Here is a 27,249-nt window from a genome sequence, read left to right as displayed (position 1 = left end):
ATTTTGACTACAGCTTCAGCACTGATATCTTATTCTTACAGTAGATCTATATCTGTCAGACCAGTAGTAGTCGCATTCCAACGTTTGTATAACAAGTTGGAGTCTTCTCGTCCTATCATAGAAATACATCCAGGCTAGCAGCCGAAGTATGACACCAGTCATAGAAGATATAAACTCCGAATCTATGACAGGACATATGTTATTTCAGAAACATAGAGCATGTATTCGACGGGAAGGGAACTTTGTCACCTAGATGTTCCCTAAATCCTACCCCTTCAGCGATTCAGCTCCGACGCATTACAATGCATGCCAAAAACCTTCAGTTGAGTCTTCGTGATCTGATGTAGGTGAGTCGGCAGATGACGATGTATCATCCATCATATCCCACTCGTGCCCAAAAACATCGTCTTGGTCACGATTTTCTACTCTCGCAGGTGAAGGCAGCGATGGTGGGATAGGCAAAGGCCTGTGTATGATGATTTGCCCTTGCGAAAGTCTACGATGCGAGAGTTGGGAGTGGAAGGGTGAACCTCTCGAATGCGTCGTGAGCGGAAGGTCGAGCCTACACGCTGGAATGGTTGGAGAAGCTCCCTCGTCCCCCCACGGTCCCTCAGACGCTGAACTCAAGCTTGGTGATGGGGAGGATGGAGGGATGGGAACCGGTGAAGGGGCATACGAACTAGAACTAGGCGGGACAGTCGGTAACAAAAGAGGTGAGAGCAGTGAATGACTGGAGTGGCGCGACGATGATCGGGAACTCGAGCTCGATGATGCCCATTCTAATTCTTGCTGGCTGACCCTGTCACTGGGAGGTGGGAGCCTTTGGTATCTGCATAGCTCCTCCTCCGCATCTGTAACAATATCGTAACTCGAGGAGGGTCGTGGAGAAGGTGGAAGTGATCCATAATCCGAAGATTGGCAAGATGACGATGAGGACGCCATGTCGATAGCAAAGTCTGACCGGTCCGCGAATGGTGATATGTCGTCCACATGCTCGCGTTGTTTCTCAACGTTCTCCGTCCGTTTAATTGTTTCAGTACTAGCCGTCTTTCTTAATCTCCTGCGCTTTTCGTCCCATTTCACCAGTTCCTCCCTCTCCCTCGAATGTCGAACCAATAGTTCATCCCACACTGTTCTAGGCGTATCCCGGATGTAGCTTCTTAGAATCCATTCCGTGTCCAACATAGCTAGGTAAGTCACGTCGCACCATCCTTCTGCCCTTTCTTCACCCGGCGGCAGGTATACTGAGCGTCTCCGTATTCCCTCATGTTGGAAGCCGAGGCTCGTGAAGAGCATGTGAACAGCCTCTTTATCCACCGTATCAACTATCGCAGCTTGAACGCGGTGAAATCTCAGCTCTTCGAACGCCCAGTTTAACATGAGCACTACTGCCTGGCCTGCATAACCACAGCGGCGGTGCTCGGGGTCTATCACAACCCCAATATCGACTTCGCCAGCTGGAACGTTTGATAGACCAGCTTTCATATAGACGAGACCAATCAGTGATTGAGGGGTAGACAAATTTGTTGCCCTTTCATTTTCTAGGGGCCATGCACTGTAATCCAGATCATGACGGTCGGCGTTTGTGTATTCTATAGCGAATTTATGAGACCTGATCAGTATTCGTGAACTCTCATGATTGTCTAATATGATGTCACCTGGGGCTGCACTGTTGGACGGTTCCACGGACGAGCAACTCGCTTCCTCGTCTGTTGGTGGTTTTTTTAGATAGATATAAGCGAGATGCAAACACTCCTCCCCGAAAGAGGTAAAGTTAGGGGTAGATGCCTGGATGGCATCCAGTGATGTCTTCTGTAGTTCATCCCACAACTTCCAGGCCTTTGAGTTGCAAGAAGGTGTATCTAAGTTGGTGGAAAGTGTTATATCTTTGGAGGAGGTAAGCATTCTGACTTGGATCAGAGGTCAGTGCGCAAGAAAAGGGCTGCGGACCTTAGACAATGTATGTACTTATACAACACTTGAGCGCTAATTAGCTGTGTTGTCCATGACTGCGCGGATACTAGGCTGGAGTGATCATCAGACTCCAAATAGACTGGGAAGTGGTTCGGTCAATTCCGACCAGCTAAACTGGGGTCAGGTCCGGAAAGTCACTATCAACGCTCCAAGTGCGTTTATCGAGATCTGAAAGGGCGTCTAATCTCTATTGTCAACCAATATGTCTAAAAGACACCGGCCCATCATTACTTTTATAGATTGTGAACGTATTGTTGGATAATTGACCACGTAGATGGCCACGCTTCTGTATCAAGGATGGGCGCAGCCGGCCTGACTTGCAGTGGATTATGTTTTTGCTGATGCTCCTCGTAACTGCGGCGTCCTGCTTCTGAGCCAGGGCTCTCCCATGGTACGTTGAATCCACGTTCCCTGTAACCGCCAGATCACCGAAATTGAGCGCACATGAACACGAGGAGCCGCGTCCTGGGAAAACGTCTATGGTCTGGGGAAGTTACTCACCCTAATGAAAGCGCTCGAGAACCTAAACGAGCTGAACCAACGGGTCTTCTGATCTTTCCTGCTTTTGTGATAACGAACACTTCTCTCACGGGCAGATTCGGATCGCCTTTACTATTCAATTTCCGTAAACCATGAGGGTGATGTTGCAGTGACTATCGATGACTTCTGCCAGCGCTGGCGCTGGAAGAACTCCAAGTCGAATATTGGAGCCATACCCCTGGGTACGATTGTAAAAGGTTTGAACGCAGCGCTCAGGGGTTGAAATTTGCGATGGGACATCACCACACACCCTGATGCAATGACATTGCTACGTGATTTCGGGTACTGTCACTTGTTTTCGATATACAGTGTAACAATATTGATATCGATGACACTCGCGGTGTTTACTGATGGGATATATGCGTATCACCAGGCAGGTTCGAACAAGAGTCAACGAAACCCAGCAAGCCAGTCAGCCCAGTGTCATGATAGCGTATGTGTGATCGTTGACAATGTTGACTTGTCGACATACGAGCCACCCAGTATTTCGGAGCCGTTGCTGGAATCTGTCCAAGACACACAATGCTTGTAGAACTCGTGAAAAGTTATGGCAAGCACAAGAAAAAATAAAGTCCCGAGCCTGGACTGAGACAGACCTATCGTCTAGTGCATATAGCCGACCGGTATTATCCATGGCCAGTGCATGAATGGTGCAAGTCCCCGCCACCATGACTAGTCAATTTGTAGAATGATACTTTCCTGGTTGTATCTAAGTATGTACCTACAGGACAGAGTCCGATTAATCAAGATATCAGAGAGAACTATTGTCCATCGTCTCTTCCCACAACTATCATATATCATGTGGCTGTATGTGCTTCTTATCCACCGACCACCTCCTTTTCTCGCGCTGCACCAGCACTAGTGCTATCGCCCTTACCAAGCCTCTTACCACGAGCAAACATACCAACCTCGCTATCACGGATGAAGTTGATGATTACCATCGGCCAGCTTGGATGTGAAGGGAGGACGTCGTAAAATTCTGGAGCAAGAGCACGGAGCGCAGGGAGACGTGTCCATGGCACAGATGGGAAGTCATGGTGCTCGTTGTGGTAGCCAACCTAAACAGCAGCATCAAATGTGATCAGCGGTGGCTCTATTAATGCGCAGAAATCTCAGTAGGACAGGTACGAACATTGTATGCAAATATGTTCAAGATCCCATAATAGCTGTACGTTTCTTGCTCAAGCCCGTCCCACAGATAGTGCTCTGCTATGAAGTGGCCAGCACAGGGATGCAAACTTCCTGCGAAGAAGCTTGAAAATAGGAGGTAGAGGAACGGCCGAACCCCAAATGTGCGAATCAGGATATAATCAAATACGATCTGGATGACCAAGTTGATCAGATGCCATTTCGTAGGCGTCTGCACGCGAACGAATCCAGGTCGTAGTGCGTAAAAGAATATCTGGAACGTGCTGAATTGATGGTAGACCCATATTTCAAAGTGCACGTTGATTGGAACGGGTGCGGGTGCAATGGTGGTCAGTGTACGGTCAGGAAAACGGAAGTTCACTCACGCGAAGAACGTTTTGCCAAGAACGTTGTTCAAGCAAAGCAGCTCCAATCTTGTTGGAAGGTCAGTGTCTACTCCATCTTCACCAAGATGTTTATGGTGTTCAATGTGATATTTCTTTCAGTATGGTAAGCAACTACATGACAGGCACGAGTATTGGCAATAGGCGCACACCTTGAATGCAGCAGAATACGGAATCCCGATAGGTAGGTTTGCAAAGACAGCTAGTGCTTTGTTGGCGTTGACACCTTTAAAGGCGAGATTATGAGTGATCTCATGGATGGCGAGGAAGAGGTTATGGTTAGCGGTGCCGCCGACAGCGTAAGCGAGAAGTAGAAACGAAAAAGAGAGCGGGTGTGCGTTCCGGAGGTATATGGCAATTGAGACTTGAAGCATAACGACAGCAAGGACGACGAATTTCGTGAGAGGTTCGTGGCCCATCAGCTTGGTGACCTCTGGATGAGCCTTCATGATTGCCATGCGGCGCGTACGATGAGGCTCCTCTGTCATGAGCCAGAGAAAGTCGGTAGGGTCCTGTGGTGGTGCTGGATATGAATGTCCGTCATCTTTCTCCGTTGGCGATACTACGACTGTGCGACGAGGTGCACGCTTTTGCCGTCCTTCTGCTAAGGATTCTGCCCCACCAAAATAGCTGAAGTCTACATGGAAAAGCGTGAATGCAAGGTTGTGAAAACCTGAGAAAGACAACTCACCGACTTCTGCGCGCACGCACTTGGCAACAGACGGTCCTGACATGAGTTTGGGTGTGCTGTCGCGATCGCAGTAGAAACAAATGAGAATATCTCAGACCACTATAACATCCGTGAGAACTAATTACTGCTTTAGGAATGCCGACCTTAATTACAATAATGGTCCGATAAATGTGGCACCACCTACTGTTGCCTTTACCAGTTTATAAGAGCGCACGCAAACCACCTGATTCCCCGACTGCTCTTTCACCCCGTTTACGTTCTTCCAGCCATCAACGCGCCATGATGCATGGCTCAGAAGCAAATCCACAAGCCAGCGATACAGCAAACATGTCTGCAGAGCTTGGCTTGGACCCTTCTGATCCACTAAGCCTGCTTTTGCAGGGCAATGCTGCCGACTCAGAATCGATATCTTCGCAAGGTGCATCCCCACCAGATTGGTCGCAGTTCTCTGCACTGTGGCCACCCTCTGTTGAGAATGGTGCCCACTTCTCTGGCGGAAACGAGAATGTCAAATTTTCGGATTTTGGCATGGATTTTGATCTATCCGTTCCCATGGATCTCGACTTCAGCAACGCCGGTATATCCATTGATCCAAATGCTCTGCACTTCAATAAAGACTACCAACAGTCGACGTTTGGAGTACCATTGCAGCCGCATGAGTTGTACTCGACGCCTTTCCCTTTCACCTTTTCTTCTCCAAGTCTAAGTTCTGCTTCTACCTCGTCAGAGCATACGGATGAAGAGATTCGAACGAACATCCATTCTTCTGCGACAGAAGCTCCTTCGATGGTGGAGTATTACCCTGTCGCTGTTCCTCAGGCCCTCGCAGGTATGTATTGTTATCAGATGATTTTTATGTTGTTTTGTCTCATGCCAATTATCTAGCTTCAGCTGCACAGGCGAAACTTCCAATTCCCCGTCTGGCTCGTCCTGCAAAACCAACTCCCACGCCTAAGCCTGTTAAACGGTCGACAAAGTCTCCATCTCAGCCTCAGAGTCATGTCTCTTCATCTGCTTCATCGTCACCTTCTCCAGGACCCAGCTCTCCACATTCCAACTCGGACTCGACCCAAAGCGCTTCTACAGCGCAGGGAACCTCGGTGATACCACGTCCGAAGACCAGTCATACTACAATTGAACGGCGCTACCGGACAAATCTAAATGCTCGAATCAAGAGCTTGAGACAGGCTGTTCCAGCACTGCGCGTACTAGAACAGAATAACGGAGGTGAAGAATACATTATAGACGAACGTGGTTTCGTGGATGGCGTCAAAGTTGCAAGGAAAGGCAGTAAAGCCAACGTACTGGGAAAAGCCGTTGAATATATTCGGTTTGTACCGTCTAGATGTTATACTCCATTGGCTGATCATAGGTGCTCCTTTACAGTGTTCTCAAGAAGCGTGAGGCTCGCCTTAAGCGTGAACAGTCTGGCTTGCGGTCACTCATCTGCGGAGTCGTGGGAGGCGCAGCTTTATTGACGCAATGGGAAAGGGAATGGGTAGAAAAATATGGTGGCCCAGAAAAAGACGAGTTAGATGACGACGATGCAGATGAAGCTAGCGATGATGACGACGCTGAGGGTGATGGCGAAGACGAGGGAGATGACGAGGAACGTGCGCGCAAAAAGGTGAAGGTGGCGAAGGTACCAGCGCAGAAAAAGGACGGACGAAAGACGACCACTTCAGCCGTCATTAATGTCGGTGGCGAGATGATGAGTGCTACAGCGGGCATGGTGGTTCCCGAAAAAAGGAAGCGAGGCAGACCGCGCAAGAACCCTCCCGTCCCAGCGCCGCCTATCACTGCGTCTGCACCAGTAATGCTTTCTCCTCCTCCTGTGGCTCAGGAAGCGAATATATCCATGATGCAACAACAGATGCATTCACAGGGAATGCCACCGCAACAGTACTTACTTGCAGTTTTTGCGCTCTTTTCGTTCTTCAAGTCACCTTTGGCTTCATCGATGTCGGCACAGCATACACATACTCATAGCGGCTCTGTTTTATCAGACGTTACCGTGAAGTTGCCTACTTCGTCGATTTTATCCTCTGAGCAATGGACCTGGAATAACTTCGTTCAGGTCGTTCATCTCGTTGTCTCGCTGCTAGTTTTTGCAACTATCGTCTTTCCATGGCTCCCATTGCCTCGGGGGTTAAGACATACACGACTTATGCGATTAGTGTCTTTCGGTACAGCTTCACGTGATACTCGTGGATCTGCCCGTGGAGGCTTTACAACGCATATTTCTTCTACAGATGCCTTACCTACTCCACCTGCCTCGCCGTCAGCCAGTGATACCGAGTCTGATACCGATTCTTCGTCCTCAACCGAGGAACTTCACGCGCCTTCGCATGATAACGTACATGCTGCAAACCGCATTGCAGGCGCCATCGCCACGAAAGGTTTGCCCGAGGAGATGGATCATCTCGTGGCTGCCTTGGGTTTAGGACACGGTGTATTTGGGTTGGCTCGTGGTACGTTTACCATGGGAAGAAAGAGGAGCAAGGATAAAAGTGTTGATCGTGAGCTCGTCAGGCGTGCCTGGATACGCCTTGGCGAACTATTCGCCATGAATGTCTCTTGCAATACCGCTGTGACTGCGCGTTTACAGACTTACCTGCGCGCATTGTCGTTGCTAGGATCTCCTGCTAAATCGGCCATCCACTACACGTCGGATCTTTGTACGATGGCGTTGTTGGCGCGATGTATTCCTCTTCCTTTCGCTGACTCACGTGCTGAGGCCCTTTGGAACCGTGCCAAGATACACGAAAGTAAATTGGTTCAGCCGTACGAGCGGCTCGTCCTCAACAGTATCACCCTCAAAGAAGCGGCCACCCGTCTGCGTGAAACAACCTTACCCACTGCCAACTCGCCATTGCGCGCTCTTGCCACTTCTCTTGTGCTGGATCGGGTTCGCGAACATGCTTCGGTACTTTTCGTACGAACTGCCTCCCCCGATGAGGACGTGAGTGGAGATACCTGGGCATTCTCGGAGCAAAACGACAAGCGAGGTGAAAAAGATGAGGAGAAGCGCTGGCGTGAGACCATCAGTGCTGGAAGGAGTCTTGGAGGACAGGTTGGTGCCCTCGTTGACGCATTCGCGAAGGCGTGGCAGAGTGGTGTATTGGATATAGACGGGCTACTCTCAAGCGATGAGGAAGGCGAGTGTACTGAAATCGCCGCCTTGCTCAATGCGATCGTGCTGTATCGCCAAGTTTTCCCTCCGAGTGTCCTCTCGTGCACAGCTATTTCCGCAGTGGAAGAGGAGAGCTCCACCCAATCGATATTGTCGCCCCCGCCGAGCCCATCATCGTGCCCTAGTGGTTTAGTTCGAGTAGGCTACGATAAGGAAGCAGTGTTGAAGCTGCGGCGAGCATTAGGATCAAGTGCTTTCGACTTTAGAGAAATCGAAGGGAAGGTGCTCGAAGAAGGTGCGAAATTGGGGGAGACATTAGAAGAAACGAGGGACCGCGTTGTTGACTTGCTGGTTGAGTACGAGAGGAGGGGACGAGGTAGAATTTGTAAATTTAACGTTCAAGAACATTGATAATGCCTTGAGGAGTTTCTTAGTCTTATTTTTCTGCTTTTTCTCTCTCGTTCAATTATATCTAACATATCCGAGATCATACTCTTGTAATCTTGACTGTAATAGACCTGCTACTTATAGTACTACAACATCGAGTGCTAATTTCAGAACTGGACACTGCTCGGTCCGGAAAAGGAAATAGTTGTTTGGCTACAGCCTTTGAATCAAACAACGCGATCGGCTGTAGAATTTCAAGTTCTATTCAAGTCAGTACTAGGAGGTGTGGTACTACAAGGTCGCTACCCCTTATATCCTGCAGTAAATGACCAATACGTCTCGGATTGCAGGAGACACTCAATCTGTTGGTTTTACAGCGACACAACTATAACTTGAAGATAATCACTTTCAACCAACTTTAGCGGCAACAACCCAATCGGTCGTGACTAGCACTATCATCGACATCTACTTTACTATTTAGGTATCAGAACTATTTCCCGTCTCTGGTGCCACTATGGAAGCTCTCCCGCCGGGTATTGAAGGCAACTTGAAAGAATGTGCAAGTGGCGGGTCAGCGGATTGGATACTTTTTGAGAAAAGGAAGTTTTACACGAACGCCTTCATAGTAAAAGACAACAAGGTTTGTTTATATTGAAGATCAACTATCGTTATGCTTCACTTAGCATTCTAACTGGCTAGATACTGACGAAAAGCTGATAGATACTTCTTGGTTATAAAAAGCGGGGGTTTGGAGTGGGCAAGTAGGTCTACCACGACTGTCTCTATAACTGTTCTGACTCAAGCTTGTAGATATAACGGATTTGGAGGTAAGGTGGAGTCGGGTGAGACACCCGCTGAAGCTGCCTCGCGAGAATTGAAGGTTTGTTTCGCCCCTTCAACTCGTATAGTCCACGACTGACATTTACTCTAGGAAGAAGCCGGCATAGAGGCACCTCTCGAACATGCTGGATCTTTGCTTTGCGTCATTGAAGGAATTGAATTGGCATTCCAAATCGAGATTTACAGTGCTCGATCTTACACAGGGGTTTTGACAGAGTACTTTAACGTTTTCCTCTTGTGAACCATCGATCAAAGCTCACCTTTGTCTCTAGGACAGATGAAATGCGACCAGAGTGGTTCGCGTTGCCGCCCTCCGTCGAGGAATCTCGTAGTTCACGTGTTGCATCAGATGCACTCACAGAGTTACTACCTATACCCTATGACAAAATGTGGGACGATGACATTCATTGGTTACCTCTCCTAATCCGAGGACAACGCTTCGTCGGACGGGCAGACTGTAAGGAGAATGGGGATCAGTTTACAATGGCAAAGTGGTGGTTTGGAACGTTGGAAGACTAGTAATTTGGGTCCCTTAACTCGGAAAATCAAGCTTCAAAGTAGTACGTACAAAAAACCAATATTTCACTGTCTTTGATGGTACATAGATATTTACTAATACCCCAAACAAAAAGCAATCAATTTCCGGGAAGAAAGTCGGCCGTGGTTATTGGTGTATTTTTCTTGTTGTCCGAAGATCTTGCCTTTTCTTTGAGTGCATCTTCAAGAAGCTTTAGTGCTACCGAAGCTGAACCCCAGGACGACAAAAACCCGTATCCCGAATGACTTGCAAGACAAGGTTCAGCTTAAGAGCACTGACGAGCGTATAGTAAAACACACCCATAGTTGTATACAACAGGAATCGCGGTGTCTCCCCGGTCGAACCATTCAACTTCTAGCCTAATGCCGGACTTTCGCCCAGGACGCAAGCCGCAGCCTTCCTCTATGACTATAGGCAATAGATCCTCGACTGTGGGAGTACGACCTTCTCGACTGTGGGGAGGAGCAATTTCCGGTGCAAGAGCTAATGCGCGTGCGAGGATGTCCTTGGTAATTTCAGGCCGAGGGGTAGGGTGCCTATATGTGGGGAATTGTTAACGTTACAGTATAGCATGCAAAGATGAGGCACGAACCAATCGTTGGGCACCCTCGTTCCACCGACAAGCAGCTTGATGATAAACTAAGGAACGCGAGAATGACATAAAAGCCAAAATAGTACGTACATCTCCTCCTCTCCTTGGCATCAGATAAGTATATGTTCCGTCAGCAGCTGTCATAGTCCTCCCATAGCCCAACCACGGAGCCTTGAGTAGTACTGTCTGTCCTCGGATGGGGTACACATCTTTATCCTCCACTCCTCCTAGTGTGCGTGCGCCTATTCCAGGACACGCCACTACAGCATCGACTTTCCCAGAATGTCCAGCTCCTGTGAAAGGATGAGCACCACTTTCAAACACTTGGCTGATGTGTTGTAAGGAGGCTCGGACAATTGAACCGCCACGCGAAAGGAAGGAGGACATCAGCCAGTTTAAATACATTGGGGTATTCATCGTCACTGTGCTAAAGGAGAACGCCTTGGTGGCGCCAAGACGTAACTCATCTTCAGGAAGGTATCGGAACTGCGTGATGCGTCGAAGGAAACATGTGAAAACCAAAGTATACCAGAAGAGATCAAGAGCATACGTCTGGCATAAATTCAAGCCAATGAGGGGATGGGGACGCATCGCCGTGATATTCTGTCTGTGTATGTCGTAGGAAGCACCCTTCAGCTGCTCCGCCTGGGGCTGATAGCTCCCACATCACATCAAAGGTCTCCTTATCAATTCCTACGTGCCACGACACCACATGCATGATTTTTAGTGGTAGAAATTGTTTCATGGTCATGAATTCGCTCACCGAGCTGATTCAAGTCACTGCCTGCATGACTAACATGGTGGGCACCCTGGATCCAAGTTTAATGGTAATTGATATCGACGCACAAAGCATGAGATCTGCTTACCGCCCAGTGACTAGTGTATCGTATGGTTTTCGGATCGGTTGGAAAGGTCTCCGCGATTATTGTGACCTTGTAACCGCCCTGTTCTTGGACCTTCAATGCAGTTGTAAGGCCAACAACACCTAGTATTCATGTGATTGATTTGTGATGAATCTCGAGAATTTGGATATGAATGCTTCTTATCCTCACCGCAACCGACCACAATGATTTCTTTGACCTGCTTGTCATCCAAAAGAGCCATTTTTCACTTTCAGTTGAGACTACAATAGTTTGGATGCTTGGGAAACACGACCGCCGGTTCAAAGTGATTCATTCGGATAAGATAATGACTTGAACCTGGTACTTTAAGCTACATTACCCAAAAAGGTGCATGCTTACATCAGCGCCCTCTTTCTCCCTTTTACCACTGCGTGTCCTTCTTCCCCTTCATTGCGCGGTTGTCGTTTTCTTGTCGTCTAATGGTACAAACGCCAATAAAACGCACGGCCTCGAGATCTCCAGAAAATGAACGTCCTTTGAAAAGACTTACCACCTCGTCTCCAGAGGAAGGCGAATTAGACGACGGTTCTCCTCATCAGGAGACTCAGGCGTCTCGGAGGAGCCCATCACCCCCCAATAATTCCAAATTCCAGCCAAAAGTAAAATTTCCCTTCAAGAAAAAAATTGAAGCAGATGTCAAGGCAGGCCCATCCTCAAATGGTGGTGTGTTTGAAGGGAAAAAGCCTATTGTGATATATGAAAGGTCAGAGGAGGATGATAGACGCATACGTGAGGAGGAGCAAGTACGTCGAGCGAAACTTCCCAGTCGTCCCCTGAACGATGCCCCTCGAAGGCGTGCACCAAACCCAGGAGATCATTGGGAGCCTTCCCTTGGCCACAATAGAGATAGAGATTGGAACAGACCCCGTCAGCATGGGTGGGATAATTTTCGTGGTAACGGTAGGCAGGCATACGAGCGCGACCGACCAAGAGATAGAAGGCCGGAATGGAGTCATGGTCCTGGCGCAAGTGATCGAGACCGAGGACGGTCCCCTTATTCGTCTCAATCCCCTGATCGTTCTCGCTCTCCCTCCTCTCCTCCTTCGACGCATCGAGGGAAACACCGTTTACCATCTCATCGATCCCCTGCCTTGAATTTTAGCCCACCACATCGAGATTATGGCGTGGATCGAATACACGACCAAAGGCAGAGGAGTAGCGGCAGAGAATGGAGTAGGTATGATGATGACCATCCTCGTGAACATAGCGTACGCCACTCTCGAGAAAGGCAGTTGCAGGACACCGAATATCATGATCATCAGCTAAAGTATGAGGATCGCTCATGGCGGCCTGAGCGTGACGGACGACAATCCAGTCCGCAGCATGATTGGCCTCGGGAGCATGAAAGGGATGGACGTGGCGTAGGCCGTGAACATCATAGGACGGACAGTTACAGACCTACTTCCCCGAGCTATCATTCACGGCCTGCTTCCCGATCCCTTGTACATAGTAGCGTAGAGGGCCCTCGAACACCCCCACCACCCGTTTCATCACCACCACCTGCCCCGCCTGTTGAGGATAACAAGGACGATACCCTTCCTGTAGAGCATGCTGCTGTGTCTTTTACGATGCCTTTGAAAAGACCTGCTGCTCCTAAGGATGTTCATTCGCCTCCCTCGATGTCCCTGCCTCCTGCCAAAGAAGCTGATATTAAACAAGAGAAGGAGAAGAAGGATGTAGCGGTGGAGGTCTTGTATAGGCAAGAAGATTACTGTATTATCCCGCCGGAGGCACCGCGACGAAAAAAGCGTGATCCGGTGCAACGGACAAGGAAAGAGGAGTTCGAGGTTTATGGGCGAATTTTCGACGGTTGCGGCAAACAAAGTGATTATGACGCCACTACTAAACTGGGTGAAGGTACTTTTGGGTATGTATTCCGATGAACACCGTCTGCCTGTTTTGCTTACTTAGTGTTATATGTGACTAGGGAGGTTCACAAAGCTGTTCAGCTTGCCACGGGTCGCTCAGTGGCTCTCAAGCGTATATTGATGCACAATGAAAAAGAGGGGATGCCTGTCACTGCTCTTCGTGAAATCAAAATTCTCAAAGCAATGAGCCATCCTTGTGTTGTGGATATTTTAGATATGTTTGTGGTGAGAAGTAAGTGCAGTCCTGTATCGTCTAATGTTTTGCGGTAGGGGACGTTAATGCAACCCATCACAGGCAAAGGTAAAGATTCGACATTATCGGTTTACATGGTGTTTCCGTACATGGACCATGATCTGGCTGGTCTTTTGGAGAACGAGCGCGTCAAACTTCAGCCCAGTCAGATCAAGTTGTACATGAAACAACTCTTAGAGGGAACTGAATATATGCATCGAGTAAGCGCGCGCGAATATAGCTCACAAAGTCGTTGACTTCATCATGGATGTAGAACCATATCCTACATCGTGACATGAAGGCCGCTAATCTTCTCATATCGAACACTGGGTCTCTTCGCATCGCGGATTTTGGTCTAGCTCGTGCATATGATCCATCTATTGTCCGCGGAGGTGACTCGCGTTCGAAAGATCGTAGGTATACCAACTGTGTGGTCACGAGGTGGTATCGTCCTCCTGAACTTTTACTTGGTGCGCGCCAGTACGGTGGAGAAGTTGATATATGGGGTATAGGGTTTGTTATATTCTCTTATCACAAGACGAGCCAACTGGAGGTTGTGAATGCTAATGGTAATAATACACAGATGTGTCCTAGGCGAGATGTTCATGCGAAAGCCCATATTGCCAGGTACCTCAGACGTAGATCAGTTGGAAAAAATCTGGCAGTTGTGTGGGACTCCCAATCAACATACTTGGCCGAATCATGACGCATTACCTGGTTGTGAGGGCATAAAGCGATTCAATACGACGTATTCGAAAAAGCTAAGATCTGCGTATGAATCGTAAGTTCTTGGAACCCTTGGTGTGGATGCCATGGATTGAAAATGATTTGTAGCATCGGTGCAGAAACTTGTGATCTCCTCGACAAGCTTCTAACATGCAATCCGAGAGAGCGTATCACTGCTTCTCAAGCACTTGATCATGATTACTTTTGGACCGACCCCCTCCCCGCTGACCCCAAATCGTAAGCTTCTCCTATGCCCCTCTACTAATTCTATTCGGTCTAAACCTTTTTAGATTGCCCTCATATGAGGCTTCGCATGAATTTGATAGACGTGGACGTCACCACCATGCGCTCCCCGTGCAGTTCATGGCCCAAGATGCGCAACATAGACAACCCCCACCCGTTGTTCATCCCCCTCCGATATACTTCAATCGTGGCCCTCCTCCACGCGAAGCTTTCCGAGGTGGACCGCCCTTCCCTCCTCCTCATCCCCCTCCTGGCTTTATTCCTCCACTCACACACCCTGGGAATGTTCATCCCTTTAATCGTCCTCCACCGTATCCTCACCCAGGACAGCACAACAGAATGCATTATCCTCCACCGGGTCCGATGGGGAACCGGCAAGGGCCTCCAGATAGGTGGGACAGGCCCGCGCATCTCCCACCGAGGCCCCCACTGCCAATGGGTGCAGGTGTGCCCACTCACCCTACCCATAATCGTGATCGTAATAATCGACGTGGCGGATATGGCGGTGGCGGCGGCCCAGGCGGACTCAACTATGGATAAGCCTTTGCTATTGGTTATTTGTTTTACAGTACAGTCATGATTTAGTCTGCAGTGTTTTGTTGCATGTAATGATGTTCATGGAATGAACAATTTGGATATCACAGAAACTAGATAAATCACAGAAACTAGATAAATAGAACAGCATGTCGTATCCGAAAAGGAATATTGATGCGATCTACCATTACGCTCTTGTCACACTCACTCAAACATTAAATCAACACCCTGGTTTTGGGCAGGACCGTCAAGATGGCACAATTACTGTCATCAGCTTGGAAAATCATCCCAAAGTTCCAATCCCTCTCCATTTCAGCAACAATCGACTTTTACGTCAAAACACTGGGATTTATTATCGGTGGACTGCACCCTTCTGACGATGTATCTGAAGCGACATTCTGCTCAATCTTCATTGGTAAAAAAGCAGAAGCAAACATTTACTTCAGCAAATGCGAGTCAGATCAGTTCCATCCTCGAGAAGCGATGATTGCTCTGGGTACGAAGCAGCTCGATGAGTTTTATGAGGAACTTAAAGGGAAGGACGTTGAGATAGTTGAGCCGATTGAGGATCAGGAGTGGGGGTATAGGCAGTTTGCGATCCGGGATAATGATGGGAATGTCATTACTTTCTTCAAGTTTTTGGAAGGGGGAAATCCTGGAAATGAGGCAGATATAGTGGATTGAGATATTCTTTTTGGATACGAGGCCAAATTTGTTCCATTCATTCACCTTATATCATGATCATCCTACTAGTACTTTCACTGACAATACACCACGGGCATGAAAGGGTTCCAGCCAAGCCGGGAGAGGCATGATTCGTACACACACTGCATAATTTCAGCCACCTCGACGGCCTGACTGGAATACTTCAAGTATTATGAATATATACTATGTGATAGATTAACTAAAATTTTACCAATATTTTGAGAAATAGCTGTGATGGTTCGTGCCCAGTTTGAGGCTGACATGTTGCTGGTTCTTTATAAACTAGGCTTGTATTGGCTGCTGACTTTTCAAAGAACTAGCAATGTGTTAGGCACGAATCATCCCAGCTATTTCTCAAAAGATTGGTAAAATTTTAGTTAATCTATCACAAAGTATATATTTATAATATTTGAAGTATCCCAGCCAAGTGGCTGGAACTATGCTGTTTGTGTACGAATCATACCTCTCCCGGCTTGGCTGGAACCCTTTCATGCCCGTGGTGAATAGTTTCGAGTCCGAGTCACTGTATCCGGAGTTTGGTTGTAATACGTACTGGTCACGTGGTTGGCCTGGTTATAGTGTCTCATCGTCTGAGTTCGGGTTGTCCATCGCTTTCCCAACTGCACTACAATGAAGGCACTCAGTATACTGCCTCTGCTATGTTTCTCTGCTGTATTAGCTGCACCAGCTGTAGAAGAGCAGCTCGCCTTTGGTGATATCTTGGACTATGGCAGTTCACCATTCGAGAGACTCCAGCATCCAACAGTAAAGCACGTCCAAGATGTACTGAAAGAAGGCGAGAAGACCATTCACAAGTGGATTGAACACGGGAAATCATTTGTGAAGGAGAATGGGCTTACGTGTGAGTGCCATTGATTCACCCACATTTTCCAATGAATCTGACTGTCATATCATCGTCTAGACGAACTGGTCCAACATCCGCAGTTCACTGACTACCAACTGAGGGTTACCGAACCAAAGTTGTGTGACCCGAAAGTCAAGCAATACTCTGGATACCTTGATATCTCTGACGATAAGCATCTTTTCTTCTGGTAATTCGCCACCACATACTCCATTTCTACATATTGACCGACTACCTTAGGTTCTTCGAATCTCGGACTTCACCTGAGGATTCACCTCTTGTAATGTGGCTGAATGGAGGTCCCGGATGCAGTTCGTCCACAGGACTGCTATTCGAACTTGGTCCTTGCAACATTGCCGATGAAGGGACTAATACAACGGTTAACCCCCACAGCTGGAATTCTCATGCGAACATGATTTTCCTCGATCAACCCGTGAACGTTGGCTTCTCTTATTCGGAAGATGGAAGCTCTGTGAATACCACTCCTGTGGCTGGCAAGGACGTTTACGCGTTCATGCAGCTCTTCCTAAGCCGTTTCCCGGAGTATTCCACGCTGCCTTTCCACGTTGCTGCGGAAAGCTATGGCGGGCAGTATGCTCCCCATATCGCCAGCGTGATCCATAACGAGAACAAGCAGATCCCGTTCGCACCTACTCCAGGCCTTATTAAAGTTAATCTTGAGTCTATTATCATGGGAAATGGAATTACAGATAGCTATGTTCAATTTGCGTCGATACCCGAATACCTGTGCGAAGGACCATACCCGATCTTCAGTGACCCAGATGGACCTGAATGTACTGCACTCCGAAGCAAAGTGCCCACTTGTCAACGCCTCATCAAAGCTTGTTACGATTATAACAACCGTCTCACTTGTGTTCCAGCAGCGCTGTACTGCAATAGTCAGCTGTATGCTCCAATCCAACGTGCGTGCATCATTTCTAAACTCTGCTCTTTTGTCTCTGAATATCAACACTCTCTGTAGAATCTGGCCTTAACCCATACGATGCTAGAAGGAAGTGCGATCGTGAAACAGATGGGCCATTGTGCTACAAACAAATGGGCTGGATTGAGACCTGGATGAACGACCCCGAGGTCAAGGCCGCGCTTGGTGTTAACCCACAACGCTCCTTTGAGTCTTGCAATATGGCAGTGAATCAAGCCTTTTTGTTCCAAGGTGATGGGGTACGCAACACTGTGTCGCTGATTCCCGAAATGATCAACGATGGAATTCGTTTGTTGGTATATGCTGGCAATGCTGGTAAGAGGCTTTGCAACGAGTAATTATACTTCATGCTTACGCAAAGGTCTCTCATAGATATGATGTGCAACTACATGGTGATTCTAGTGTTCTCTTTATCTGAGAGGTTTAGCTAATGCAAATGCAGGGTAACGAGGCTTGGGTTTCCCAGCTGGACACGGTATTCCTAGACGAGTTCACGTCATCTCCTGCGGAGAACTGGGTAACAATGGCATCTGGCAAGGTAGCCGGAACAGTGCGAAGTGCCGGAGGTGCTGGCTTTGGCGCTGGTAATATCACGTTTGTTACTGTGCACGATGCAGGGTGAGTATGCCGCTCTTTACAGTTATACACATGTATTGATTATTTTTGTAGACATATGGTTCCCTATGATCAGCCAGAAGCTGCTTTAGTAAGTTTCACTTTATTATTATTTTTCCTGAATATGTCTTACTCTTCATTCACAGGATCTGATTACGAGGTGGATCATGGATATACCTCTCACCTTGAATGTGGCAGACGTAAGTACCATTCCCTTCGGCGGTTGGGCATAAATAGAACACGAGTCGTTCTCGACGTTACGGTTGTATAAATAAATGTAGAAGACGCACGTTTAAGATGGTGCGATCTTGCGGATGTTACAATATGCCTATCTACAAACAATACTATCAAATATCGCAATGGTCCAAGGAATGATCTACAACATGTCACGTGAGTGACTTTATATGGCAGTACAGCGGATTATCTCCAGCGCTTCTCTGGTTCGATTATTCCGGTTGACAGAACCTTTCTTTTCGAGCATGTATCTTTCACATATACTGGGTTGTGCCATCGATGGCAGACCACATTGCCAGGAAATCCTCAAAGTCAAACAACCCACCCAAGACTCTAGCCACGAAAGCTGCCAGGAAAACATGGTCAGAAGAAGATAGTAATGTACAAGATGCTGTTCCTTATCGCGATGGTCATGAAAGACCACCTGCACATGCAGGTCTCAATAGGCCAGAACATATTTTTCAGCAAGCCAGTGCCTCCGGTTCTTCATCCAGACCTGTAGTTGCTGCTAGAAAGACCGCGGCTGTCGCGGAATTGTCATCAGACTCTGAGTTGTCCGTGGAACCACAGCGGGGAAGATTGCTCGGTGCAAACCATGTTTCGATAACTCGTAATCATGCAGTCGCCTCTGGTTCTGCAAAATCCACTTCTAGTCTTCGACCTTCTTTGTCACTCCATCCAGCTTCGCGTTCTTCCGCCCAGAATATAAGGAGAGTCAGCTTTGCACTGCAAGATCGGTCACGAGAAGAAGTTGTCAATCCGCGTCATCTTGCAGTTAAAGGCGCTTTGCAAGGCTCAGGAAGCTCTCATCCGTCGGATCTGAATCCACGCCCCGCTTTACTCGCAAAGGCTCCTAGGCAGCCTATAGTTCCCCATATACCAGGAAGGCCATCAATTGCTGGACAAGCCAGACATGGTCCTCAAATGGGGGCGGTGAGGGCTGCCGCCGTAGAAAACATACCTGTCCCTCTAAACAGAAGAGGACATCGTGAACATCGTAGGCTTTCATGCCTTGGCTTTATGGCAGTAGTAACTTATACAGTAATCTAGCGAGACCCAATGCCCATGCCGCTCGCAACCCTCGTAGGTTCTTATTGAGATTTATTTCGCGTTATTACTCATTGGTCTGGTTAGTCGATCATTATCTTAAACCCAGGGCCTCAAAGTCTTCGCCGTTGACTCCTCTCAAGCTAATCGAGGAATCAAATTGGCAAGAAAAAAACGCTCCCAGACGGTTCCTTCGAGATTTGGGGCGAGCTGCTCCACGTAGATCAATAGCCTCTATGTCTGCACCCAGACGCGTCCCCAGTAAGAGTGGCCATGGAGGCCGTAGTGGGATAGGCGGCACTGGCAGAGCATACTATCTTGGTCAAAGGGCAGTAATAATGACTGTCGGTGAAGATGATGTCGACGACAGTGATCAAGATGTGGGATCAAGGTAATCATGGAAACCATCGTAATTACTGTTTGGGTGACACAGTTTTGTTTCAGGCAAATAGCACCCAAAGCTGCCCGTAAAACACAAATGGGGCGCAAATCAAGTAAAATGGCCGGCGCCACCTCTCCCCCTGCTGGACACTCTACTTCTGACTCGAGTGAGGAAACGGATGAGGATGTAGATGAATTGTCTAGCGATTCTTCAGTGGCTGCTGAGCCCCCAGATTCAGTTGCAGAGGCCCCCGAGAGCGAATCGGATGAAGACGACGAAATCTATGACAGTCCTTCAGAAGAACTCATGACTTATTTAGAGACTCTAACGTTCTCATCCGTCTGTCTACAAAGGGCTCGTTGCCTACCTTTTCTCCGGCGTAACTTACGGGCAGGTTTTGCGCATCGGTGCCAAATGAACGGTCTCAATACTAAATCAGTCATCCCTCCCTCCAGACAATCGGTTGTTGTCTATAGACTTCATGCTAAGCAGAAGAGAAACGAAGTGGAATACGACGAAAAGATCGATGAATACAAAGCACGGATGAAGGCATGGCGTTGTCCGTTGTGTGAGTTGCATGGGGTGTTCGGAACCAGAAGTTTGTTAGACGCACATCTGAAATGGGACCATAAGACTGTGGCTGTTATTTGGAAACGTGAAGGGGTAAGTTTAAAGAAAAGTAAAATCTATGCTTTGCTGATCAGGCTATTGCAGGAAGAGCTTATACTATCGCTAAATACTTCGTCGCTTGAAGGTGACTCGTTAGTACCAGCACAGTGAGTGGATCTCGGCCTTCGGAAGTGCTTTGCATATCTAATGCATCCCCACAGGCACTTAGTGCTGCCAACTGTGAAGGCCAAGGAGGAGGGCTCTCCTCCTGCATCCGAGCTATCATCAAACGTAGCTTACTCTACGTCTTTGCCTTCTGCACCGTCTATAGCTCCTCCTTCAATTACTGTATCCGACATTACGAAGGAAAGCTCACTCCCTGCATCCAATCCGTCATTAAAACCTGTTTATTCTACTTCTCCATCGTCTAGAGGTCTTTCGACCACTTCATCCGAGTTATCATCAAATGCTGCTTATACCACAACTTCTCCTTCTGCCTCGTCTAGAGCTCCTTCTACAGCTACATCTGAGACTGTAACTGCTACACCGGGATTCGACCTAGATGACAGTAAACCAAAATCCTTATACCCTCCTCTTTCCCCTGTACGTCCGAAAGGTCCTCCCACATCCCGATTATCGCTGCGAACTCGCTCGGGGTCTTCCGTTACGCTCTCTACCAGAGACGTGACTCGGACACCCTCAACTCAGCCTTCCGGGTATCCAGCCCCTCCACCTCAATCCGATCCGCTCGGTCCTGCTGCTGATGATGGTCCTCAATATTCCTGTCGTCCAGGCTCACCAAAATTATTCGATTTGTTGAACAGTCTTCCTTTGGAGCCATTTGGGGCTCTTAGCTGGTTGGTTATCGACAGGGAAGAAGAGCTTTTCGAGGCTGATGATATACGAGACGAGGACAAGGTCATGCAAGCATTGTGGTTGAGATGGATTTTCTTCAATAGGTCCGTCTTTTACGTTTATTCATTATATCTCAGCTCATACCGTCCAAAAAAGAACGAAATTTATTGCAAACTATTTTGATGCAACGAAAGCCTTTATAGATGACTCTTGGCGCATGATTCATCGAGCAGCTGGCTGGTCTGCGCTGAGGGTATTCCTCTTGGTGAGTGTCTCACGGCATATGTTGTGCACTCAGCTCAAGAGCCCCTACTCATTTAGGTACTTGTTGTCAATCGCTTCCTCACTGGTTTGGAGGTTGTTACGATCTTACGACAATACGAGAATTTGACGGGTATGGATCAATGGTGTCCTATCGGGAATTCTCAGACGTAAAATCCTGTGAATTGAACAATGGAAAACTCTTCATTATAAATTCTGTCGTTCTCTAGGTGACATCATCCATTACTTCTCGCAATAGTTGGTTTGCTGTTGGTTCGGCAAACTCAACCTGAAGTTCCGTTTGCCGTTTTATTTTGTAACTTGTTCTCGGATGTCATAATACCTCACCCTTTCCTTCGATGAGGTGTAACTCCTTGTGTTTGTTTGACTTACTATCGCCCCTTATCCTATTATGTATGGTATAGGATCACAGCCCCCACCACAGATACGTAGTTGAGTTTCAGTCAGTCAGGGGCCCTGTGACAAGAGTGACCCACCAGAGCGTTCTGTCAGAAGCCCAAATAGTGAAAACTGCGAAACAAGTCAACCTTGCAATTGGCTTTACATATCACCTATAGTGATTATATCCGCTTGGAGTTGACCACTAAGCTGTAATATGCTTCGACAAATGTGCAGTATGTTACTTCCTATTGTCAACTGCAAGCTGCTATTAGGAGAGAAGGTGATTTAGTAGATCTAGAGTAACATGCATCGGAATAACTCAAATATACAGAGTTATTAATCGATCTCTTCCGATTCTGGCATCTCCTCAAAGCTATAGAACGTCTTATCATCAGTTCCTTCTGACACCGCATCAAAGCAATAAAATGTGACATCATCAGAGGACGAGTCACTTTCTGTGTCGAAATAACTGTATTCCCCTTTTCCAAATTGACTCGTACCCCTCTGTGCTTGATCCGGCTTGGATGCCGGTGTATGCCCTTCCAGCAACTTGATTATATTGAGGTCTTTCGTGCTTTATGCAAGCATCAGTGGCGTGAGGCCATCATCGTCCTCCAAGTTTATATGAATGTTGCTCCGGGAAAGGAGCAGCTTTACTATTGCTTCTCGTGTACCTGAGTCCGCACTATCCGGAAGCATCTGTTCATTATTGTCGCGCGGGATAACCTGAACACCACAGTGTAACGGCGTCTTCCCAACCGCATTTTTCGAGTCGAGCAAGACATCATCCCGAGCAACAAGTAAAGATGTTATCTCCACTCTCTTGGAACGAATTGCAAGGTGCAGGGGCGAGTCGCCATTTTTATCTTGCAAGTTGACGTCGATGCCATCTATGGAAAGCAGCTCTTTCACGAAAGATGTGCTTCCGTTTTTCGCCGCCCTGGATAGAAGTGTTTCCCCGTGGTCGTTTCTCCAGTTCACATCAACGTTGCATCTTGCAAGCAGCAACCTCAAGATTACTTCCTTCCCTAATTCTAGGCGGTAATCTTTGCTGCTTTCATATATATTGCTGATAGCCATGTCAATAAGTATCATCAACACCACAAATGGACTGTACTTACCACTGTCTGGCAATGTCATCATCGCCCACGCTATGCCCTTGTTCAATGGAGGAATCGGTAGCCAAAATCTCATTCACTTTGTCTATGATATCGTTCGCGGCGACCCACAGTGGCGGTATACTAAACCAACCTCACTGGGGTCATGTTGACGTCGGTTCCGTCCGAGTCGTAGGCGACTTCATATTCCATTATCTTTTGACCACCCTGGTAAGTCTCCAACCATAGGAGCGTAAAACCACACTGGTCTGTCTGGTTAACTTCGACGCGTCCTGGTACCCGCACAACAAGCAATCGTGTCAATTCGCTACGATGAGGACGCTGTAGCGAGGATGTCATTTGCAGGCAGACGTCAAGATCAAACACGTGTAGAACGTAGTCCTTTCTTGCCGACAATAATTTGACCATTTCCACAGGCCCTGCGCCTGCGTGTAACAACCGTTTCAAATTATCCTGGTTCCTCCTGTTAACTCTTTCCATCAGCAACTCGACGACTTCCACATGGTTATGGAAGACTGCATAGAAGAGTGGTGTCCAGTCAGAGTCACTCCGCTCCTTCGAATTAACATCCAGGTCCTCTTTTTCTAGCAGCGACTATTTGTTTTTGACGCGGTCAAAGGTTGGAAGAGAATCTTGAACGAGCTGTTTCAAAAGGCTTGCGATAAGGTTATAGACCGTTTGCGTTGATTGTTCCATATAGCTGCAATAAACATAGGCCACAGCGACATCATCGGCTTTCTTTTGCTCGAGATGATTGATGATATATGACCTAGTAAAAATGAGCATGATGGTTGATCACAGGATAAACTGAGATAATGCGCTAAGGGACTTACGCAAGAATGGTCTTCCCAGCACCAGCTAGATGACATGGCCTAATCAATATATGACACCGCCAGTCATGCTTCCACCAGGCTTACGAATCCCGGGACACCATAGTGTCTTCACAGTTCCACTTTGCCAATCCTTGAAATTTTTGTCATCAAGCACCCATTTTCCTGTCCCCTCCCGCCTGTGTCCGTAAATGTCACCCCGCGTTTGACGAAAACTCAGAGGAGAAAGCCAATCTGCAAATTCCTGGCGTTCTTTTGCTGGGGTACAAGATATACTGTTACATTTAGACGACAGAAGAAAAAGAGACATGTTCGTACCATTGCCTTGAGTATACTGGTTGATTGTTGTGTTGATTGTTTGAGGGCCGTGATTCTCACTATTAAGTTGATAGCCATTGTCATGAACATCGTTAAAATTGCTGCCTCGAGCATCGACTGCAGACGCCTGGGCCATGGTCTTGGTAACATTGTCAAGCGCCATCGAGGACGTTGAAGGACTCATGTGTTAAACTATGACCACAGCTGTCGTGACTGCAACATTAGTAGGCAATACTACAGTAATCGCACGATGGATTGTATAGGATACAACATTGAAGCTTGAAGAACGATGGGAGTAAAAGAAGCGCCCTCCAGCTTTACAGCAGTATTTCTAGGTGGCGCCCATCATGCATCATGATTATTCCACAGCGTAAGTGTGACTATTTTAGGATAGTGTCACTGTAATGGTGTCACTGTCACGATCTGACATAGTGGCCTTTGCAGCGAAAAAAAGGGCAATGATAGAGATGATCGATGATCTCTTTTGCAGAGTGGAATTGTATTCCTAGTTACGGGGCTATGTCGCAGAAGAAGGTGACATCACAACATTGTGGCGTGGTCCATCATGATAAGGGAAATGGGAAAAGTGTTTCTGATTGCGCCAATGCATTCAATTGTAATATCAGAGGGCCTTTCACTGAAATTGGCTCCCCTTGCCAGTGAGACACGGGTCAACATGGAACATTACCATCAAGATATCTGGGAGATCAAGCGAGTGTTGTTTGATGATAGATGAAGATCCCGTCACGGTATCCTCTGGAGAAATGTTGGTCCATATTAAGTACTTAACTGGTAACAGTATGAAGGCGATACAAAATTCGTTTTCAAATGAGCATGTAATTTGACAAAAATAATAGATATTAAATGGTAAATTTCTCAAAATGTGTATGAATCCAACCCCTGTGAAAGCACGGGGGCTAGAGGTCAGTCATTCGAGTTAAACCGTCAGTCTCTATGCATACGACAGCTTAGAGCCTAGAACAAAGTATGCGGAAGTGGAATTCGAGTCACAAAAAAAATGATATGATGTAGTATGCAATGCGACGGGACGATGGTGTATCTATGGTGGTCTACAATCAAAAGCAAGAGCCCCATCGCGTTCACAACAAGAGATTTAGTTGGCCAACGAGTAGACAATTAACTAGCGCCACAAAATTGGAGCGCCGCGGCTGTGTCGCCTGAACTGCTTTCCTAATAAGGACCGCCTTGTAGTGGTTGTCCCAAAATGGGCGACAAAGGACAAAGAGAAACGAGAACAATGCCACGGCCAGAATTACGAGGACAGGCGACAAAAGGCTAAATGCATACGACAAAAAGGAGGACGACAATGAGAGTTATTGTATACTCAAGCGTGAATGGGGACTCTGGGAATATATACCTCGTTCGTTCTTTTCCAGGTCTATCGTTGACTTGTCCGCATATTTTTCTCTGGCGTTGACTGCAAGTCCCTACAACCTCTATTTACCACCACTTATTCAATCTCATCATACCATATAGCTCACATGGCTTGTACGTTCTATATTTTTTTCTGGTTATATAGCCACATGATACTGACTTATCGTTGCAGTATTTTCTGGAGACGCATTTTTACCATCTTTCAGACGATCCTACAAGACACGCTCTCGCAGTCGCAAACAAACCTCAGAGAGCAAGACGCTCTGCATTATTCCCGAAGTATCAGAAGAAGACGAGCCTCGTCCATCCACCAGCTCGCTTCCCGCCTCGCCCGCCCCTGCACCAACTAGACAGCACTCTACTCGCTCGCTCCCGCGTAAAACCGACGCACGGGTGACACTCTCTGCCTACACCTTCTCAATCGACGACGCTCTTCTTCTCATCTCAGATCAGAATGAGGTTGCGCAAACCCAAACCGACTGCGACTCTCCAGACTCATTTTCCCTTGCATTTGACTTCCCACGTCCCCCTTTCCTCTCCTCTGTTGCATCCTCCTCAGCTTCTTCCGCATCTTCTTCCTATTCATCAGACAGCCCACGCTCTATGAGCACCGGACTCCCGACTACGCCTGCCACCTCTGACGACGAGGACGGCGAGCACGTCCATGTACGCGGACCGCGCCTGGTTGCGCCCATACGCCCACTTTGTATCACTAAATCTAAAGGCTCAGATGTGAAGAGCGAGGTTGTACAAATTGAGCAAATGGAGAACGATGATGGAGAGGTTGAGAGGACACAGGCTGAGGAAGATGTAGAGGACTACGAATTCTATACACGCCAATTTCAAGATATCATTACCCTGTCCTCGCCCCTTCCTCCCTCTTTTCCTTCCACCTCGACGTCTTCATCCGCCTCTTCTCGCCCAGATTCGTTCATCCGTCCTCGTTCTGCTATATTGTCTTCCCCACAGGAGCCTGCTCTTGCTGATTCGAAGCGACAAGGGCGCAGCAGAATGAGCAAACCCCTCCCATCTATCCCAATCCCGTCACCACCCTCGCCATTCCTCCCTCCCGCTCTCCCACCCTCGTTCTCTCTTTCTCAACGTCCGCGCCGCAAGCGCGTCATCCCTCCCATGCCTCTGCGACCACCTCCACCTCCTCCTATGGGGGCATCATCGCCGAGCCGCTCGCCCGCATGCCTCGACTTGGATCGTGCACCTCCACGCATGTCTATTCCCGCAGATATATTCTTTGACGACTTCGAGAGCGACGACCTTTCTAATGAGGATGAGGTGGAAATTCGCGTTGAGCTCGCTTGCGACGAAGGTGAAATCGGAGTGGCATACAGTGATGAGCAGGATGAGGATGTGTATGGTATTCATCTCTCCAACAGGCAGCAGGATGGCTATGAAAGAGAACTTGAGCCTGCCTTCCCTGAAACTCCCACTCATGACATGTATGTACAGGCGTACAGTCCTGAGCTAGTCTCAGATGTTTCCCCGCGATCGAGTATTGACTCGGAAGTACGTACTTCATGCGAATCATACTCCCCCCAAGCTTCAGATCACGCCGACTCTTCTCAAAATCATGAGGACTACAGCACTGACTCACACATCCTAGACGAAGACAACTACGAACCATCACCAGCACTCCGTTCACGCTGGTCCTCATCCACCCTCGCTTCGCTCGAACAGACTCATGAACGCTCATCGCACGCTTCTCATGCCAAGTCGCCCAGTCTGACCTTGGCGTTTGGTGCTGCAAAGCTGAAGGGCGTTTTTGGGTCGCGAAAATCTGGCAAGGAGAGTATTGTTGGGCCCTCGATGGCACCAAGGGTAGCACTAGATTTGCAGACGACTAGAAGCCGCAGGACTTCAGCACGCAACGAATTTATCTACATTCGTCGGGAACAAATACCCTCCTCTCAGTTCCTCGCACCCAGC

At 47.9% G+C, this 27,249-nt stretch overlaps 11 protein-coding genes across 11 annotated transcripts; 7 read left to right on the top strand and 4 right to left on the bottom strand.

Moving 5' to 3' along the window:
- Positions 1–455: 455 nt before the first annotated feature.
- On the top strand, positions 456–996 carry SERLADRAFT_378195 (uncharacterized protein; the record flags this gene model as incomplete). The annotated part of the gene is given in 2 exon segments (XM_007313584.1): positions 456–950; positions 969–996. A coding segment is annotated over 1 exon segment (211 nt), but the record flags the coding sequence as incomplete, so codon positions are not given.
- Positions 997–1,011: 15 nt separating this feature from the next.
- On the bottom strand, positions 1,012–1,942 carry SERLADRAFT_445226 (uncharacterized protein; the record flags this gene model as incomplete). Its single annotated transcript, XM_007313583.1, has 2 exons — positions 1,012–1,592; positions 1,659–1,942. Coding segments are annotated over 2 exons (828 nt in total), but the record flags the coding sequence as incomplete, so codon positions are not given.
- A 1,218-nt stretch (positions 1,943–3,160) lies between these two features.
- On the bottom strand, positions 3,161–4,806 carry SERLADRAFT_457090 (uncharacterized protein; the record flags this gene model as incomplete). Its single annotated transcript, XM_007313582.1, has 5 exons — positions 3,161–3,572; positions 3,647–3,926; positions 4,029–4,141; positions 4,199–4,683; positions 4,738–4,806. 5 exons carry the CDS (start codon positions 4,778–4,780, stop codon positions 3,333–3,335), a joined length of 1,161 nt encoding a protein of 386 aa, XP_007313644.1.
- Positions 4,807–6,003: 1,197 nt separating this feature from the next.
- SERLADRAFT_457089 (uncharacterized protein) lies at positions 6,004–8,456 on the top strand (the record flags this gene model as incomplete). The annotated part of the gene is made up of 2 exons (XM_007313581.1): positions 6,004–6,067; positions 6,124–8,456. One exon carries the CDS (start codon positions 6,446–6,448, stop codon positions 8,279–8,281), a length of 1,836 nt encoding a protein of 611 aa, XP_007313643.1.
- A 730-nt stretch (positions 8,457–9,186) lies between these two features.
- Positions 9,187–9,633, top strand: SERLADRAFT_378187 (uncharacterized protein; the record flags this gene model as incomplete). Its single annotated transcript, XM_007313580.1, is given in 2 exon segments — positions 9,187–9,205; positions 9,222–9,633. The coding sequence occupies 1 exon segment, from the start codon at positions 9,380–9,382 to the stop codon at positions 9,614–9,616; it is 237 nt and encodes a 78-aa protein (XP_007313642.1).
- A 23-nt stretch (positions 9,634–9,656) lies between these two features.
- On the bottom strand, positions 9,657–11,401 carry SERLADRAFT_457084 (uncharacterized protein; the record flags this gene model as incomplete). Its single annotated transcript, XM_007313579.1, has 9 exons — positions 9,657–9,777; positions 9,798–9,880; positions 9,935–10,171; positions 10,228–10,262; positions 10,318–10,713; positions 10,778–10,920; positions 10,991–11,036; positions 11,094–11,212; positions 11,280–11,401. The coding sequence occupies 9 exons, from the start codon at positions 11,329–11,331 to the stop codon at positions 9,710–9,712; spliced, it is 1,179 nt and encodes a 392-aa protein (XP_007313641.1).
- A 3,504-nt stretch (positions 11,402–14,905) lies between these two features.
- SERLADRAFT_457080 (uncharacterized protein) lies at positions 14,906–15,531 on the top strand (the record flags this gene model as incomplete). The annotated part of the gene is made up of 2 exons (XM_007313578.1): positions 14,906–15,322; positions 15,369–15,531. The coding sequence occupies 2 exons, from the start codon at positions 14,985–14,987 to the stop codon at positions 15,406–15,408; spliced, it is 378 nt and encodes a 125-aa protein (XP_007313640.1).
- Positions 15,532–15,907: 376 nt separating this feature from the next.
- Positions 15,908–18,225, top strand: SERLADRAFT_457076 (uncharacterized protein; the record flags this gene model as incomplete). The annotated part of the gene is made up of 8 exons (XM_007313577.1): positions 15,908–16,299; positions 16,360–16,489; positions 16,540–17,222; positions 17,282–17,557; positions 17,615–17,634; positions 17,685–17,860; positions 17,912–17,948; positions 18,004–18,225. 8 exons carry the CDS (start codon positions 16,068–16,070, stop codon positions 18,088–18,090), a joined length of 1,641 nt encoding a protein of 546 aa, XP_007313639.1.
- Positions 18,226–18,370: 145 nt separating this feature from the next.
- On the top strand, positions 18,371–20,761 carry SERLADRAFT_412912 (uncharacterized protein; the record flags this gene model as incomplete). Its single annotated transcript, XM_007313576.1, has 7 exons — positions 18,371–19,024; positions 19,093–19,174; positions 19,226–19,529; positions 19,583–19,849; positions 19,997–20,183; positions 20,235–20,296; positions 20,351–20,761. Coding segments are annotated over 7 exons (1,965 nt in total), but the record flags the coding sequence as incomplete, so codon positions are not given.
- Positions 20,762–20,894: 133 nt separating this feature from the next.
- Positions 20,895–21,684, top strand: SERLADRAFT_457075 (uncharacterized protein; the record flags this gene model as incomplete). Its single annotated transcript, XM_007313575.1, has 3 exons — positions 20,895–21,088; positions 21,141–21,249; positions 21,306–21,684. The coding sequence occupies 3 exons, from the start codon at positions 21,051–21,053 to the stop codon at positions 21,417–21,419; spliced, it is 261 nt and encodes an 86-aa protein (XP_007313637.1).
- Positions 21,685–22,225: 541 nt separating this feature from the next.
- SERLADRAFT_457071 (uncharacterized protein) lies at positions 22,226–24,137 on the bottom strand (the record flags this gene model as incomplete). Its single annotated transcript, XM_007313574.1, has 5 exons — positions 22,226–22,716; positions 22,769–23,534; positions 23,599–23,623; positions 23,683–23,853; positions 23,914–24,137. The coding sequence occupies 4 exons, from the start codon at positions 24,095–24,097 to the stop codon at positions 23,360–23,362; spliced, it is 555 nt and encodes a 184-aa protein (XP_007313636.1).
- Positions 24,138–27,249: the final 3,112 nt, after the last annotated feature.

This window comes from Serpula lacrymans (genome assembly GCF_000218685.1).
Source record: "Serpula lacrymans var. lacrymans S7.9 unplaced genomic scaffold SERLAscaffold_2, whole genome shotgun sequence".
Taxonomy (NCBI): Eukaryota; Fungi; Basidiomycota; class Agaricomycetes; order Boletales; family Serpulaceae; genus Serpula; species Serpula lacrymans.
Note: the sequence above shows the minus strand (reverse complement) of the source record. Positions and strands in the feature narration are given on the sequence as shown.